The sequence below is a fragment of the Lycorma delicatula genome, chromosome 5, assembly GCF_047948215.1.
Source record: "Lycorma delicatula isolate Av1 chromosome 5, ASM4794821v1, whole genome shotgun sequence".
In the NCBI taxonomy this organism is placed as follows: domain Eukaryota; kingdom Metazoa; phylum Arthropoda; class Insecta; order Hemiptera; family Fulgoridae; genus Lycorma; species Lycorma delicatula.
The window spans coordinates 85,128,570-85,144,989 of NC_134459.1; the positions used below are offsets into that span (position 1 = coordinate 85,128,570).

Genomic DNA, 16,420 nt, shown 5'->3' on the forward strand with positions numbered 1-16,420 from the left:
GACAAAAACTCAAGACAAAATTATCATAGGTCATTAAGTGCAAGTGGTGCTAAGGTAACACCACGAGCAATTCTCTAGTTAGAATTTTTTCTTACCTCACGTATAATTAAAATCCAATTTTGATTTTATCCTGCTGAAACATGATATCAGATTATAATTCTTGTAGCTGAGAATAAGCAAAATTTTACAATTGTTATGATTTAAAATAAAAATAATAAAAATGAGCCGGTCTGTCAGATGTTACGTAACATCACCATTAATCTCGGGCTATCTCTTACGTGATCTGCAGTGAAATGCAGGATTTTTAACCCCAAATTTTAAAATTTTGTTTATTTACCCTTAACTGGGATATCAAAAAATAGATTCTTTAGAAATTTTCTTAAGAAAATTATTACTTTCAAAACGATCAAGAATGTTAAATGAAAAATTCCTACGAGCAATTCGATAATTTGTAGAATTTCCTAACAACTTAAAGTTTGTAGGAACACATTTTGAATGTTTTCGTAGCATTGAATGAACGGTTGATCAAGTAATGATTAAGTAATACGATTCTTTTCGCGTTTGCTTAAATGGACTACAAGGAAATGACCCGCGCATTCGTTCGATATTTTCTTCAGGTATTCCAGACCACTTGTAACCTTTATTGTGTACAACACATCCCCTGGCCATAAACTTTCACACTAAACACGAATAGTACATCGTGACGGCGGCGATCTGTTATATCGAGTATTAAACTTACGTTGTACCGAGATATTAGATTTCGTTTTTATAAGCCATTCATCGCAATTTACCTTCTCGTGAGTACTCAAAACTACTGAGTGAAATAAGCATAACTTCTGCTTTATGCTTACAAGCAGCTTGTCAAGTAAATAACTAATCAGGTTTTGTTGTTTTTAATTAATTCAACACATCAGCTCGAAGTCAGTGGTTGGGAATTTGGAATGGATATATTTAGTATATGAAAATCCGATATTTGGCCAGATTCGAACTGGGGACTTCCGACTGAATGAGTGGGAAGCTACCACTCCTGTAATGGCAGTCGTTGTTTTTAATAATTTGTATAACATAACTTACCGGTTACATTTGAAATTTATATTTAATTTGTTATAAATGTTTAAAATATTAAAAATCTATTATAGTGTGCTGATATAACTGGAAAATAATAGCTGGAATATCTTAAATAAATATTCATACGAAATCGGATGACCCTTATACCTAGTAAAATGAGCCGATCTGTCAGATGATACATTTAATTTAATGTTTCCTACATGAATCAGACTCTAGATAAAATAGCATACGGAATAAAATAGGATAAGGAAGCTACTTTATAAACTTATTTTATTGCCAGTGGTACATAAACGAGACGTATTCCATTATTATTGAAAATGGGCAGATGTTATAATTTGATCATCCACGGATGTACTGCATTAGGTTACATATTTTAATATCTTTGTAACGGAACTAAATGTGTACACTTAAACATTCTGCCGCTCAATTATACTAACATAAAAATCGTAAGCAATATAGGAGTGTAAAAATATTATTAAGAAAAAACTAAGGTGAGTTAAAAAACCGCTAATAATAATTTTGAAACAAGAAATTAATTATGTACACAAGGAACTTTTGAACGGAGTTCAAGAATACATTTAATTTATTTTATTAGAGGAGAGTGAAGATAAAAAAGTAATATAAAAAATTAATTTAACGCTATTTTAACCGTAAACATGGACGGATCAGTGTAGAACATTTGTTCATTACTCCCGTCGTATGTCCATTGAAATGAGTATATCGTACAGATTAATTCAAGAATAATAATAATAATAACAACAATAATAATAAATCTGTAATCAACAATAACCACATAACTAACCCAGACATTATAATTTTAATTTTTAACCTAATATATTATAAGTAATAAATTTTATTTAAATAATTTATAATCTCTGACATAAATTCTTAACAAATTGTTATTACTGTTAACCTAACATGTAATAAAATTATTACTGATATTCAATTACCTTCTTTGTAATGGTATAACAGATGATTGATACGTTAAATCAATCATATTATGTATTGATTTATGGTGCACCCACATTATTTAAAAAAAACAAAAAAAACAAAGTTTTACACCGTGGTTATTTATTAACAGTTATAAGATGAAGGAATAAGGAGTTTAAGTTAGAAAGAAGAATAATTTACGGTAACATTTTAACAGTAATTATGAGAATATATGCAAGTAAATGATCTCACTTACTCTGAATGCATTCAATTATGAGTTAGCACGAAGTATTAATAAGTTATACCTGAGTATTATATACCTACGTATAGTATACTATACGTTGGCACGCACGTGCCAACAATAGATGACTAATAATAAAATTAGAGTAATTAATAAAAATTATAACTGTAACAAAAATACAGACTGTTTATCTACTATAAACAATTTAAAACTTCCATAACTCGAATGAACAAGGTAATATAATAGAGAAAAAATTCTACTTATAAACAAAGCGAATGTATTTATTATTATTATTTTATGATTCTATTATTTTTACTTAATCGGGTGTTATTTTATATCTTTATTATGAAAAGCTTCTTTTCTATTTATTAAATAAACCCTCCAGGAGTTTTCCAATATTTTAGTTAGTCTGCGAAGACCAAGAAATATAAAATCTTAATAAAAAACTGTAGAAGGTTGCATTAGCTTTATTCCTTATCAGAAATTGTAACTCGCTTCCTTTTCTAAAAATAATAGTTCTTCAAATTTTTACCCTCTTCAAATAATCAACAATTTTAACTACTTTTAATGAGGCATTTTAAGGATGGGATTAATTTTTAACAATTATCACAGAGAAGGAATGGGGAAGTAAAATTTTTGACTACATTGGGTAACTTCGGTTTGTATCATAGAGTAGGATTGAAATTGTACGAACTTTTATAACTTTTTACCAAGTTAAAAACAAAATAAGTTACATTTTATTTAGAAAAGAAAAGTAAATAAGGTAATAAAGTCAACTTTATTACTGTTTAGAGTAAAACCTTACGTCTCTACGCATTACAAAAAGCTTCAAAACGAAGTTTGTTTTAAAAGAGATAGTCTAAATTATTAAAACCGTAATACTGACTTTATTTTCTAAATTAAAATCCTCCACAATAATAAATAAACTAAAATAAAAACAAACAAAAAATAATTTGAATAAGTTGATTTCACACGACAGTACACATACATGTGAACATTACTCACGCCCATATTTTTTTTTTTTTCTCTCTGGATCGTGAACGTAAGAAATGCGAGAAAATACATATCCCATTTTTTGACTGATTACATACTTTCCTTCTTACAGCATAGCTCTAGAGCTATGTTGAACGTATGTAATCAGTCAAAATATGGGATATGTATTTCCTTACATTTCTGACGTTTCATGACCCAGAGAGCCAAAAAAATGTGGCGGAGGGGGAGTAATATTCGTACGTATGAATGTATGTGTATTGAGGTGTTTGAAGGTTAAACGTTTTGACTGGATGAAACGATTTTGATGAAATTTTGTACAGAAACTAGTGTATATAATGCAATTTTTTGTAAAATTTTGGGGTTAATTTCTCCAAGGGGCGGAGTAGATAGTTTTTTGGGTTCATTTTCTCAAACTTTTGCAAATGTTACCCTACTTTACATTAAGCTCAATACATACGTGTATGCTTATCTTACCATTTTCAAAAAAGTTTGCCCCAAAATTCCTCCTTCCCCAAAAATCGAAAAAATCTATCTGTTTATTTATTGCATATTTTTTAACCAATTTTTTTTATCTTCCAAGGCATATATAATAGCAGTAACGTTAAGTAATAAAAAAATAATAATAATACTTTGAAGGAAATACTAGAATAAGGGAACCGATCCAAGTTTAAAAATATAGATATCTTGAATATTTAAAAGTTTTTTTGATTTATAATAATAATAATATTACAATCAAATTTCAGAAAAATTCATTAACAAAAAAAACTGTTAGATAACTTTTTATTGGTTGTACACTTTTCCGTGAATTTTTTTGTAGTTTCTTCCATATAACAGAAAACTAAAACATATTCTTCGAATGTGATTTTGGAGGAGAAAGCAGAAAAAATACCAAAATTTTGAATTTTCTAACATTTTTTTTTGTTTATTTAAGCATATAAAGATAATTTTACAAAAAAAACTTCATCAAAAATTACCTTCACATCATAAAAGAAATTTTACCTAAATTTTTCATGTATTATTATTTTTCCACTACACAAAAATAAATATCCAGTGCCAGGAAAGTATTACAACTTTGCTATCAGTTTTTTATTATATATGATAAAATAACAAAATATTGTATTTTATTTAGATATTTATTATATTTCGCATCAAAACAAATTATTAGCTCAGTTACAATTTAGTGCAGTCTTTTTTATTTCACAGCAATCAATCATTCCTTAAAGGTACACCGTTGATTAAACACAAAAAAAATCTGATATGGTCAACTTCCTTGTACGCCTATTAAATTACATTTACAAATTTTTTTAAAGTGAAACGTACATCAAATTTTATTTCATTACAAACTTCTAATATTTTTTCCTTTTTTTTGTTATTGAATTATTATTCATTGTAAATTTTTTTTTAAAATGAGAAGTTATCCAGATCCAGATTCTTTATATTTTGGGAATTTTTTGGAACTTTTGGTTCAGTCGATTACAATCGAAATGGGAGGTGCGCAACTAGCAGTCCTAAATCCAAAATTTCAACATACTACGGCTAATTGTTTTTGAGTTGTGCGAGATAGATACGTGCATACATACATACATACGTATGTACAGACGTCATGTCTAGTCAAAATGGATATTTACGTAAAAATCTGGAAACCGAGATGTTTCGCGATCACAATACTTCCTTTACTTCGAACAAGGAAGTAAAAAACATTATTATTACAAACAATTTCGGTTTCATGTTTTCATTGCCGGTTTGTTTATGAAAGCATATAACATCGTTTAAGGCTAACCTTTAGTTTTCGCAGTAATACATAGATACATTAAAAAGGAATTTAATAAATGGATAATTGAAAAATACATTTTTTTATAAATTTTAAAGATTTTAAAAAATAAAACGCCTTGACGTTTTTCCTAAATTCTGTTTACAGAAAGTATACAAAGTTTTCTAAACATCACAACAGGACATTTTGTTAAAACCTGAAAAAGAAATTTTATTTCATCCTTCCCCCCCCCAAAAAAAAAAAACTAAACGAAACCGTTTAAACTAATGGTACTAAATAAAACGAGTATCAATTAAAGTGAATGTATATTTCATTTCATGAAAAAGAAAAATTAATTATGTTAAAAAATATTGCAAGTAAAGGATTATTTACATGTCTTTTTTGGTTTTGTCCCATTCATTTTTAAAGCCTAACTTGGCAAGCAAAAAAAATAAATAAATAAAATCCGGGAATTCCTGGAAATAAATCTCATAAAATAAGAGAATTTTTTTTACAAAGGCAAGTTAATTTAAAAAAATGAAACTATGCTATAATAGTTCAAGAACTTTACGTAGAGCTGGACAAAATATTTATGACTTGTTGGAAAAAAATTATGAAAGTCCAAAAAAGGTTAATTTAATATACTTCTATATTTTAAACAAATCAATTAAAATATTTATTTTTATACTAATTTCCATTCCCTAACATTCTGAAAAGAACGTTAGCGTCAGGAAGGGTATCCGGTCATGAATATACCGCCAAATCTCTCTAGTCTAACCAGAGAAAAAAACTGATGTCATTCTTTTATTTTAGATGAAGAAAAAAATTTCACGTTGTATTGAGCATTAAATCTTCTGTCACTAAGAAGCTGCAACACTAAGTTTTTCATGCCCAAATTTTTTATTACATGAAATTCGTAAGTTGGTAATTCAAGAATGAATCTGGATGTGATGGAATTTTGTTTTTTATCAATCTTATAAGAATTAAACTACAAATACCATTGAAACAGTGTACTTTTTTTTTTTTAATAATACCCATTTTTCCAAAGATTATACCCAATTTTTACTTCCTTGTACGAAGTAAAGGAAGTATTGTGATCGCTACAAATTTCGGTTTTCAGATTTCAACGGAACTATCCATTTTGAACATCCCTGAATCGATTTTGACTAGTTTCGGCGTGACGTCTGTATGTACGTACGTACGTACGTGTGTATCTCGCATAATTAAAAAAAGATTAGTAGTAGAATGTAGGAATTTTTGATTTTGGAGGTGGTTCTCCCCGGGCGATTCCGCGCTGGGCCGGCTCCTGTTGCTGAGTCCGCTGTGGCCAGAGCGATTGAAGCCCGGCGAGCTGGAGCTGGAGCTGGAGCGGGAAGGTAGCGTCCGCGTCCAGCGGTTCCCTCGGCGGGCCGGCCAGGCCTGCCGCTCCGGCGGGAAGGTTGGTATCCGCCGGGGAGGTCCTCCGTTGAGCCGGCCAGGGGACTTCTTCTTCTTCTTCTTCTTCAGGTCGATGATGAATTGCAAATTCACTCTCGTGCACGCTCTTTTATTGGAGCCTGAGAGTGCTGAGGCTGCAGTGCCGCTATGGTGGGAGAACTGCCCGGTGGAAGTGATGTTTGTATCAACGCGTCCGTATACTGTGCGCCCCGCTCACATCGTTGCTACCGTTATCGCTCGCCGATATTAAATTAAGCATATATGTGATAACAATCTTTAAGTCACGTTTCAGATAAAAAAATTTCATATGTGTTCTTTTATTACCTGTACAGGTATAATCTATCTTATATTACAGGTAACATAGCTAAAACTATTTTTATCGACTTCATTAACCGAAAAAGAATTAAGGATAGTTTATATTTTGTCATTTGAACATTAAATGAGTTGAAATTTCGTTTTAACTATTAATTATATTTTTATATTTAGTTATATCATAATTATATTTTTAATTTCATTTTTAATATTAAAATTAATAATAAAAAAAAACTTATGAAACCATATACATTCTATTAAAATCCATCCAAAAATACAGTAAGTTAAATATGAAATTCGTGCAAATATTCATATAATATTTTTCGTAAGAAAAAAAAAAATTCTAATTAATACGAAATTAGCTTCAAAAATAAATAAATATCAGAAAAATTTTAAAAATTTCAGTATTTATAAGGAATGAATGGAGATAAGAATAGAAAACGATTATCAGATGTAAACATCGTTGAAATTCATTTTTATTTTTTTGCGATTTACGTACCTAACCTAATTATTACCTCTTCTGTATCTCATAGATATTGACAATTTTATGTTATTTCTAAGAAATCTATCAAAAGTAATTATATTAAGATTAATAACGTGTAACTACAGTAAATAGAAGTGTGCAAGGGATGATAAACTTAAGTAATAATGCTATAATCCGATAAGAATCATGATCTACTGGCTACAGCCGTAGTAAAAAAATAAACCCTAAATATAATTAAGATTACGAAATTTTAGTATACATTAAATGGAAAATTTGCTCATAAATTATTTCCTAAGTCTGCATAACTACACAAAGGGTGATGGTGTGACAAGGAGTAATAATAAAAGCACTATTATTAAATGGCTTGAACTAATCCATCTTCATTTACGCCATCTACATTTTCTTAGTTTTTCGTGCATTGGGCGGAATTTCTTCGTTTGGATTTCTTTCCTGTTTGGAAGCCAAACTTCTAGAAAAACTGTTATACGGAAATATAGCGTGTAAAAATATATTATGCTTAAATTCCAGATGAAAGAGCAAAATAAGCACCTATTACATACGCTTATGGAAGCATTATTACTCAAATTAAATCTAAATGAAAAAGTAATTAATTATCAACATTTAAAATTAGTTATCTGTTAATAATGATATTTATTTAAGGATATATTCAGCTTAAGATCAGTAATGAACGAAACAGAAATCTTAGTTCTGATCACATCAATTTTGTAATTGCGTTTTCGTAACCGCTTCAAACAGTTTTCCCACTCTTCATAGCAGTGTTGAAACTCAGAAACCGGAATAACCTTCGATGGTTGGTTACTTTTCTTTTATGTTTTCTACTGTTCCAAAATGGTGTCCTTTGAGGTTGTTTTTAAAGTCAGGAACAGGAAAAAGTCACACGGACTCAAGTCAGGTGAATAAGTTTGTTGAGAAACTAGAGGAATGCTTTTTTTTTGCCAAAAGCTCAGTAGTTCAGAGTGCAGTGTGACAAGGTGCAATGTCATGATGCAGCATCCAGTTGTCTTTGATGGCTGGTCTAACGCGGGCGACTCTTTTCCGCAGTCTTTCAAGAACTTATCGACAAACATATTGATTTACAGTCTGTCCTATAGGCAAAAACTCCTTATGGACAATGAATGCCGTTACTATCGAAGAAATAAATGAGAATGGTTTTGATTTGCTCATTTTTGCTTTTTTGGGACGTGATGAGTTTGAAGCATGCCACTCCTTGCTCTGGCGTTTTATTTCTGGATCGCATTCAAATGCTCGAATCCAAGATTTTTCACCAGTAATAACATTTTTTAGAAAATCAGGATCGGTTTCAATTCGCCCTAGAAGATCGCGGCACACTTTCACCCTGTTGTTTTTCTGATCAACAGTGAGGTTTTTTGGGACCACTTTTGCACAAAAGTTTTTCATGTCCAATTCGTTTATCAAAATTTGATGGACTGTGGTACGGTTCAAATTCAATTGTTCTGCAATCATTCTGACAGTTAATCGCCGGTTGTATCGTCTCTGATTCGCTCAACATTGTCGTCACATTTTAACGTTAACGGTCTTCCAGAGCGTAGATCGTCCGCAACTGATTCCAGATGCTTTAAACCACCTAAAAACTTGTGCTCGTGACAGAGCGTCATCTCCATATGTCCTTTTCAATTTTGAAAAATTTTCAGTATCATTCTCACCAAGTTTAACATAAAACTTGATTGCCCAACGTTGTTCATAATTAGTATCACTCATTTTTGTAACGCACAACAAAAACTCGTTTCATGAAAAGTTTGTTTACGTCTCACGTGGCAACAATAAACTAAAAATATTAATACCTAATATAAATCAGCTGTTCATGTAACCATATATTTACTAGTAACTTAATAGTGTTACCACTTTGGCTGCTAAAAAAAAAAAAAACTAGTCTCATTACTTTATTTACAGACCTCGTAAATACGTCAGGCCGAAGTCAGTCAAAATGAATTAAGGGATGATCAAAATGGATATTTCCGTTGAAATATGGAAACCGAAATTTTTCGCAATAACAATACTTTCTTTAATCCGCACCGAAATTTTTCGCAATAACAATACCTCCTTTAATTCGTACAATAAGTAAAAATTATGGAAGAAATGAATATATAAAAATTACTAATTGTTGCTTTTTCTTAGTAAAAAAATGAAGTTTAAAAAACTCAAAACTCTTAAGCAATTTTTTCCACAAAAACTTTAAAAACAAGTTATTATTTACAGAAAATATTATTTTTTTTTTTGTTAATAAAAACTGCCGATAATTAAACGTGGAATACTTTCTTACTTTTTTTTTGTATATTTTTAGTGAAAAGAACACCTTTAAAAAAAACAAAAAACAAACCAATTACTGAAATCAATGGTTATTAAATCCAGTTAACAACTAAAAAGAAATTATTAAAATGAATCGAAAAAACTAAAATTTATAGGTCCTGTCATTAGTTTTAAATAAAAGGCTTTTTCCCTTACAAAAAAAAAAAAAGAGAAAGAACAACTGACTTTCAAAACTTGTTTTCATATAATTTTATAAATTTATATTTAACAATATGATTCGTTTTTATATATTTTAAGAATTAAGAAAAAAAAACATTTCTGGAACACGAAATTATCTCAGTTCTAATGAATTTAGAATTTTTAAAAGTCTCTTTATTATATTAAGTACTTACAAAACGACAATGAGTACATTGAAGAACCTCAATATACTCTTTCCCTTACACTCATTAAAAGTTGATCGTTTTAAATTTCAGTCTTTCTATGATGTTAAAAAATTCGGGGGAAAAAGATAAACTAATTTTGTAATACCGATTGACGTATACATATTTCTAGCCAAATTAATATATTTTCATTTCATACACTGGGAAAATGAAAGTACGACACTATTTTTAAAATGTTTTAAAGCAAATTTTTATAATAATATAATTAGTTTTGTAATTATATTAAAATTGTTACAGACTAATAAGCAAATAATCAGCAACCCTGTTGGTCCTGTTTTATAAACGTACAGAGACTAGTGATCACTCAGTCGGGCTATGTTTAAGGCCTGAATCCAAAATTTCCAGGGTGTAGTTTGTACCTCTGGTAAATATTTAGCAAAAACTAAATATTCGTCGTATCATCGTGTAAAATCTACAACATTTACTTTTTTGTGACATGATCTCCTATTTCGACCAACTTCCCATTAACGGTGAAAAATAGAAAAATAAATACAAAATAAACACCGCTATATGCCATTAGGTTTATTTGACTCATAAAACAAATATGTGAAGTTAACTATAAATTTGTAAATTTAATCCTCGATTTCGAGAAAAAACATTCCTATTCTCTTGAGTGTTAAAAATATAAAAATTAAATACAATTAAGAGAAAAAGGAATCATTTTTAGACAAACAACATGTTAAAATAAAAGTACGCATGGTAGGCATCAATTTCTGAGATACCTGCTACGAGGTAGGTAAGTTTTCTCATTCTGGTAACAGAAGTCAAAATGTATTAATTAATAATACAATCACATACAAATATATATATATTTTTTTAAATACTAGCACAGTCATCAAAACCAGTGTTAAAATAAAAAGTAAGGTTTTATATTAAGAATACGATATTTTTCCATTAATAATTACATAATTTAGATTCGGTATATTGGCAACAGTGTAATACAGTGGTATTATAGAAGCTTAACATTCCAAAATGGTTATTAAGAAGGAAGTACATATGTTTTATTAATTTTATATCATTCTTTTTTCTCAACTGCGTATACTAATGGGAAAATATTACAAACGGAAATAATCGACATGTTTAAAAAAAAAGGAATTTAAATAATTACTCTTTCATCCGAGCGAAAACCTGTAATAAAATAAACGCGTCTATATTATGCTATATTATTATCTATCTTTCATCTTATTCAATAACCTTAAAAGAAAGAAAAATCTCTTTCAACAATCAATGTAAAAAACTGTATACTTTGACTTTAAATGCATTTTAATGTTCATTAAAATAATTAACGAACGAATTTAGCGATTAAATTAATTAACTCATATTTTGCTACTTACCGTATCAGCTGACAGTCCATTATTTTTTAAGATAAGCCGTTTTTTAATCCCAAGCCTTGGGGGTTCTCCTGGCTGTAACAAAAAGTAAATGCTGACAATTTATTAAAAAATAAACGTGTAGTTTTGTTAATAATGTAACAAAATTAATTATTTGTAGATTTTAATTGGAAAATGTAACCTATTATAAATATAGTCTGGTATTTTTAAAGTTGCGTAATAAATGTTATTTAAAAATATATATCACAAAAATTCATCTAAAATAGAATAGATGTAAATAAATCAATGTCTCTCTCTCTCTCTCTCTGTGTGTGTGTGTGTGTGTGTGTGTGTGTGTGCGCGCGCACATTCCCTCATAGGGATAAAAGTCAGTTCCTCCTGCATGCAGATTTAAATTCTGACAGTGAAAAATTTTGATTTTGGATTTGTTAGTAATGCCCTGATATAGATAACTATTTTTCTGTTTATTTTTCTATCTATATTGAGAATAATATAGTTACTATTTTCAATGTTTCTATTTTTCTAATGTTGGTGGAAAAATAATGATGATATTGTTGTCGATCATAAGACTCCATGCGAGATTTCCTTACTCTAACAACCATACAAAATTTTTACAAAATGAAACGCAATATTTGAAAATATTAGAGATGCCTAGTGATCAGAAAACCTAGAACTAATTGCAGTTTAGAGAACAAGCAACTTGTTTCAGAAACATTAATAAAAAGCACTTAAACACTAACCAGAAAGGCTTCTGTTATGCTGTAAATAACCAGGCCAAATTTATGAAAGATTCTAAAGGAACTTCAAGTGAGAGGGTTATTGGCCAAGGTGATTTCAAGCATTTCCCAAAGATTATTTTGTAAAAAAAGGTCGATTTCGTGAGAAATTTATTATTTATAGTGAAGCAGACTGTCATTTCTCCAGTTCCTTACGATGATCTGTAAAGCACGCTTAAAATTAAACGTCTTTTTAAATCATCGTAGTCATATATTTATTGATATGAAAATCTTTGCTTAATGTTGAATTTTTTTTTCCATGTAACTGGAATAGATATTTGGTATGGTATCACAAAAAAAGTACTGTTGGAACTCTATTATCAGACGATTGATATCTTGATATAACTACAGATGTTATTACTTCCTAGTTGGAAAGTTAAACACTCTGTGTTTGAAACCGACAACCAATATGAGGCACTACTTCCTCTTTATATCTTCAGTTAGAAACTACACTCATCAAACTTTTTCTGAACAGATAAAATGCCAAGGAATAGTTGAATAATCAACATGTTCATGTAATTTGATGCTTTGCATTTATTTGTTCTGATAAATCTCCATAGACCTGATTTCTTCAAATCCAAATGAGATGTACTACCTCAGGCTTTCATTTGAATACTCAGTTCATTTTATAAACCAGGTAAAACTCAGTATTTCATAAATTACTAAACAAAGGAAGATCCGCATTTCCTATACCTTGAATCGGATTATCTTGATGAAAAGATAATGTAGTTCCAGTTATGAAAAGTGCTGCTTTACCTACACCCTGTTGGCTCTTAGACATCATTACTATTTAAATTTGGATATATAAATGTGGAATTTCTTTGAGATCAGAGCAGGTGATTCGCCTATACCCTGATGAAAAGAACAAGTTGATAATTTTCTAATGTAAAAAGTAATACAGCAGTGATTATTTAATACAAATCAATTTCAATAATGATATAATAGATAATAAAAAAAAGTAGAAAAACAAGAATTAATAATAAATAAATGTTATTTTAATTAATTATAAAATGCTATAACATAAGAGGTAGGAAATATGTTATGATCGAAAGAGGCGTGAAGAGGACAATATTATTATTATTAATAGTTCAGTTTATTGTGACTGCTGAAACTAATTTTATTATGTATTTATAAAACATACGATAATGTTTAAGTGATTTGATTTAGAAAGAATTCAAAGAAAAATAAACAAATCGATTAGCATTTAAATTAGTCACTGCAGTAAGATACCATTTGTTTGATTAATTTATTTAATTTAAAAATGTCGTTAATTTACACATTCATTATTATCAATCCTACATAATAATAAAATATTAAAAAATCTGATGTGGACACCACACAACTTCCTTGTACGCCTATAAAATTACATATACTCAATTTTTGATGTACTTCATTTAAACTTATTTAAACTTTCATTTTGAAAGTGAGATACGATCCTCCAGTTCTTTAATAAAATTGATAGTTAAAACAGAAAAATGGCCCTAAAAATTTCCTTAGCATTTTATATTAGTTTATATATTAATTTTGTTTCACGTTCAAGTAGATTGTGGTGTAAGTGAGATTGTGTCGGATCCGTAACCATGCATACATCAGTTCGAATCCGATTTCATATACATATATTTTCATTTATTTCTTTTTAAATTTAAGATTTATTAATAATTATTAACCTCTGATTGTAAAAATTTTGGAAATAAAATGAAAAGTACATAATATTGTTTTTCACTTGTAAGTTCCGATTTTTTTCATATATATAATATATATATATATCTTTTTTTTTGTATTATACAACCAGAGGTTAATGATTATTAAAAATATATGTGTACGAAGTTGGATTCGAACCGATGTGCTTGTAAGATCCAAACATTTCATTACTTAAAATTTTATTTGACTATAACTCTGGAATCAACGAAAATAAGTACTATTTATGATACATTGTTGAAAAGCTCTCAATGAGGGCTTATTACTGCAATTAAGAAAAAGGTCAAAATTCGAATGTTAGAAAATTGAAACCCCGCTTTATTTAGAAATCTGATGTAAACACATTTTTGGCCCAGTCAATTTCAATCAAAAGGGGAGGTGCACATCAAGATGTTACAACAGTCTACAGCTAATCATTTTTGAGTTATGCGAAATATATATGTACATACGCACGTACAGAAGTTACGTCGAAACTAGTCAAAATGGATGCAGGAATGATCAAAATGGATATTTCCGTTAAAATCTGAAAACCGAAATTTTTCGCGAATACAATACTTCCTTTAGGAATTAAAAATAATTACAATTTAATTAATACCAATATAACAAAAATTAAAAATCAAAATGTGAAAATATTTTGAACATTTTTCTTCAAAACGTATAAAATATGGAATTATTTAATTTGATATTCATTCCGATTAAAACAAAACCACTTTTTGGAGAAATTTATATTTTTATGTTACCAGAACAAAAAATTTAATTGGAGAAAATATTAAAATATAAAAACAAATAACATCTGTACACTGAATAAGAAAATTTATTAGAATAAAGTTGAAGTATATTTTAAATCCTATGTATAGTCATAAAAATTGTTCATATAATTATGACAAAAAAAGAAGTAGAAATTCTTGCAAACCGGTTCATCTATTAACTGAGATAATGATGACGGAATCTATATATTATATTATATATTTGATTACTTTTAATGAAATTTAACTAAAAAATTATAACAAAAAAAAAAAATTTTATTCTCAGGATGAATAGAAAAAAATAGATAAGTTGTAACATAATAATTATATTCTGTGTCTAATTTAATTTTAAAAATCAAAAAACTAGTGAACACCTCATCCACAACTAAACAAATCAAATATTAATTTAAAAAAGAAACAGTAACATTCATTACAACATTAAAGTAATTCTTAATGTTTAAAATTATGTTTATCTTTCTTGAAGAAAGTGTAAGGAGGAAATCGCGCGCTCTATTAACTTATTACCAACCTATAATTTATTATAATTTAATTATAACGCTTAAAGAAAAAATATTAAATTTATAATAAAATTATTTTGATTTTGATTTTTTTTTAAGATGATGGGCATCGAAAACTCTGGTTCAGTTTACTCTGTGAAAGGATATTTGTAGCGTATGAAAAATGTCATCCCTGACCGGGATTCGAACCCAGGACCTCCGGATGAAAAGCCGAGAACATTCCGACACTACTCTTCTACTTATTCTCTATGTCGCTTATATTTTCCTCTCTTTCATCTCTAGTTCCTAAATTTCGCCAACTTATTCGTACATAAACACTCCGTGACATACAAAATTCAGGTTTAATAATTCAATTATAATACCTAATTCTTGTTTTTTTGGAAATTATTTTTTTGTTATATGATATGCAAGATCCATGTTATTAGCTCTAACATTATTCTATTGTTTATCTAACGCGTTGGGTTTATTTAGTTCACCTAGATATATAAATTTATTCACTTTATTAATTTTTCCATATTCGGTTTTTAAAGTCTGCCGCGTTTTTAATATTTGTCATAAATTCAGTTACTAGAAAATAAATCTGTAAACCTGCTTTTTCAGCTAATATTTTTAAAAGATTAATTTGAATTTCTCCAGATTTAATATCCAGAGACAAAAGTGTTAGATCATCTGCAAAGCTAAAACATTATTTACACGTAAATATACTATAATATATAGAAATTTCGATATTCTGAAACATGGAACGAAGAATCAGTATTACTGTTTTATTGGATATGTTTACTGCATGAAAAAAAATACTGACAGAACATTTTATATCACATAACACATAGGGCTAGGTTAAATTAAATTAAACAGAAAAAATACAATCAAAACCCATCGGAGAAAAAAGATTTCCAGTGAAAATTAAAAAAAAGAATTATAACAATAAAAATTAATTTTAATTTTAATATTGAAAAAAATTTAGACCGAAATTTTCAAGGAAAAATTATATGAGTTTAATAAATGTAAAGTAGGTCTAGACGGAAGATGAAATATCAACAGAAAAATGACAGAAGAACAAAGAAAAAGATTAAGAAAAATGATGACTAGAAAATTGCAAAAGATTAAAGCATAAAAGGAAAAATAAAAAAAGATTGTTCTCGGGGTCCAGAGATAGCCAATTCGAAAAAAGTTTAAATAGACAAATCTGTTTACAGAACTTTAACTTTACATCCAAATAATGATATTTTTTCTGAATATGTACAAATTTTTTATTTTATTTTAAAAAAAGAAGCTTCTCAGTATCTGTTCACTAATTTTTATTTATTTTTAAATAAAATACATTTTTCTGCTATTTTTAAATTATAAAAATAACTTGGAGACGGGGAGAAAATGACAATGCGATAAATTCGCAAGGGGTACAATACT

The 16,420-nt window shown here is 28.6% G+C and overlaps 1 protein-coding gene across 4 annotated transcripts in view; it reads right to left on the bottom strand.

Annotated features, from left to right (window-relative positions):
* The window catches only part of LOC142325156 (uncharacterized), a 506,788-nt gene that overhangs the window by 253,737 nt on the left and 236,631 nt on the right, over nucleotides 1-16,420 (bottom strand). For all 4 annotated transcript variants that reach the window (XM_075366560.1, XM_075366557.1, XM_075366558.1 and 1 more), the window contains exon 6: nucleotides 11,279-11,350. In XM_075366560.1, coding sequence (XP_075222675.1) covers nucleotides 11,279-11,350 — 72 coding nt within the window. The remainder of the gene's footprint in view (nucleotides 1-11,278; nucleotides 11,351-16,420) is intronic.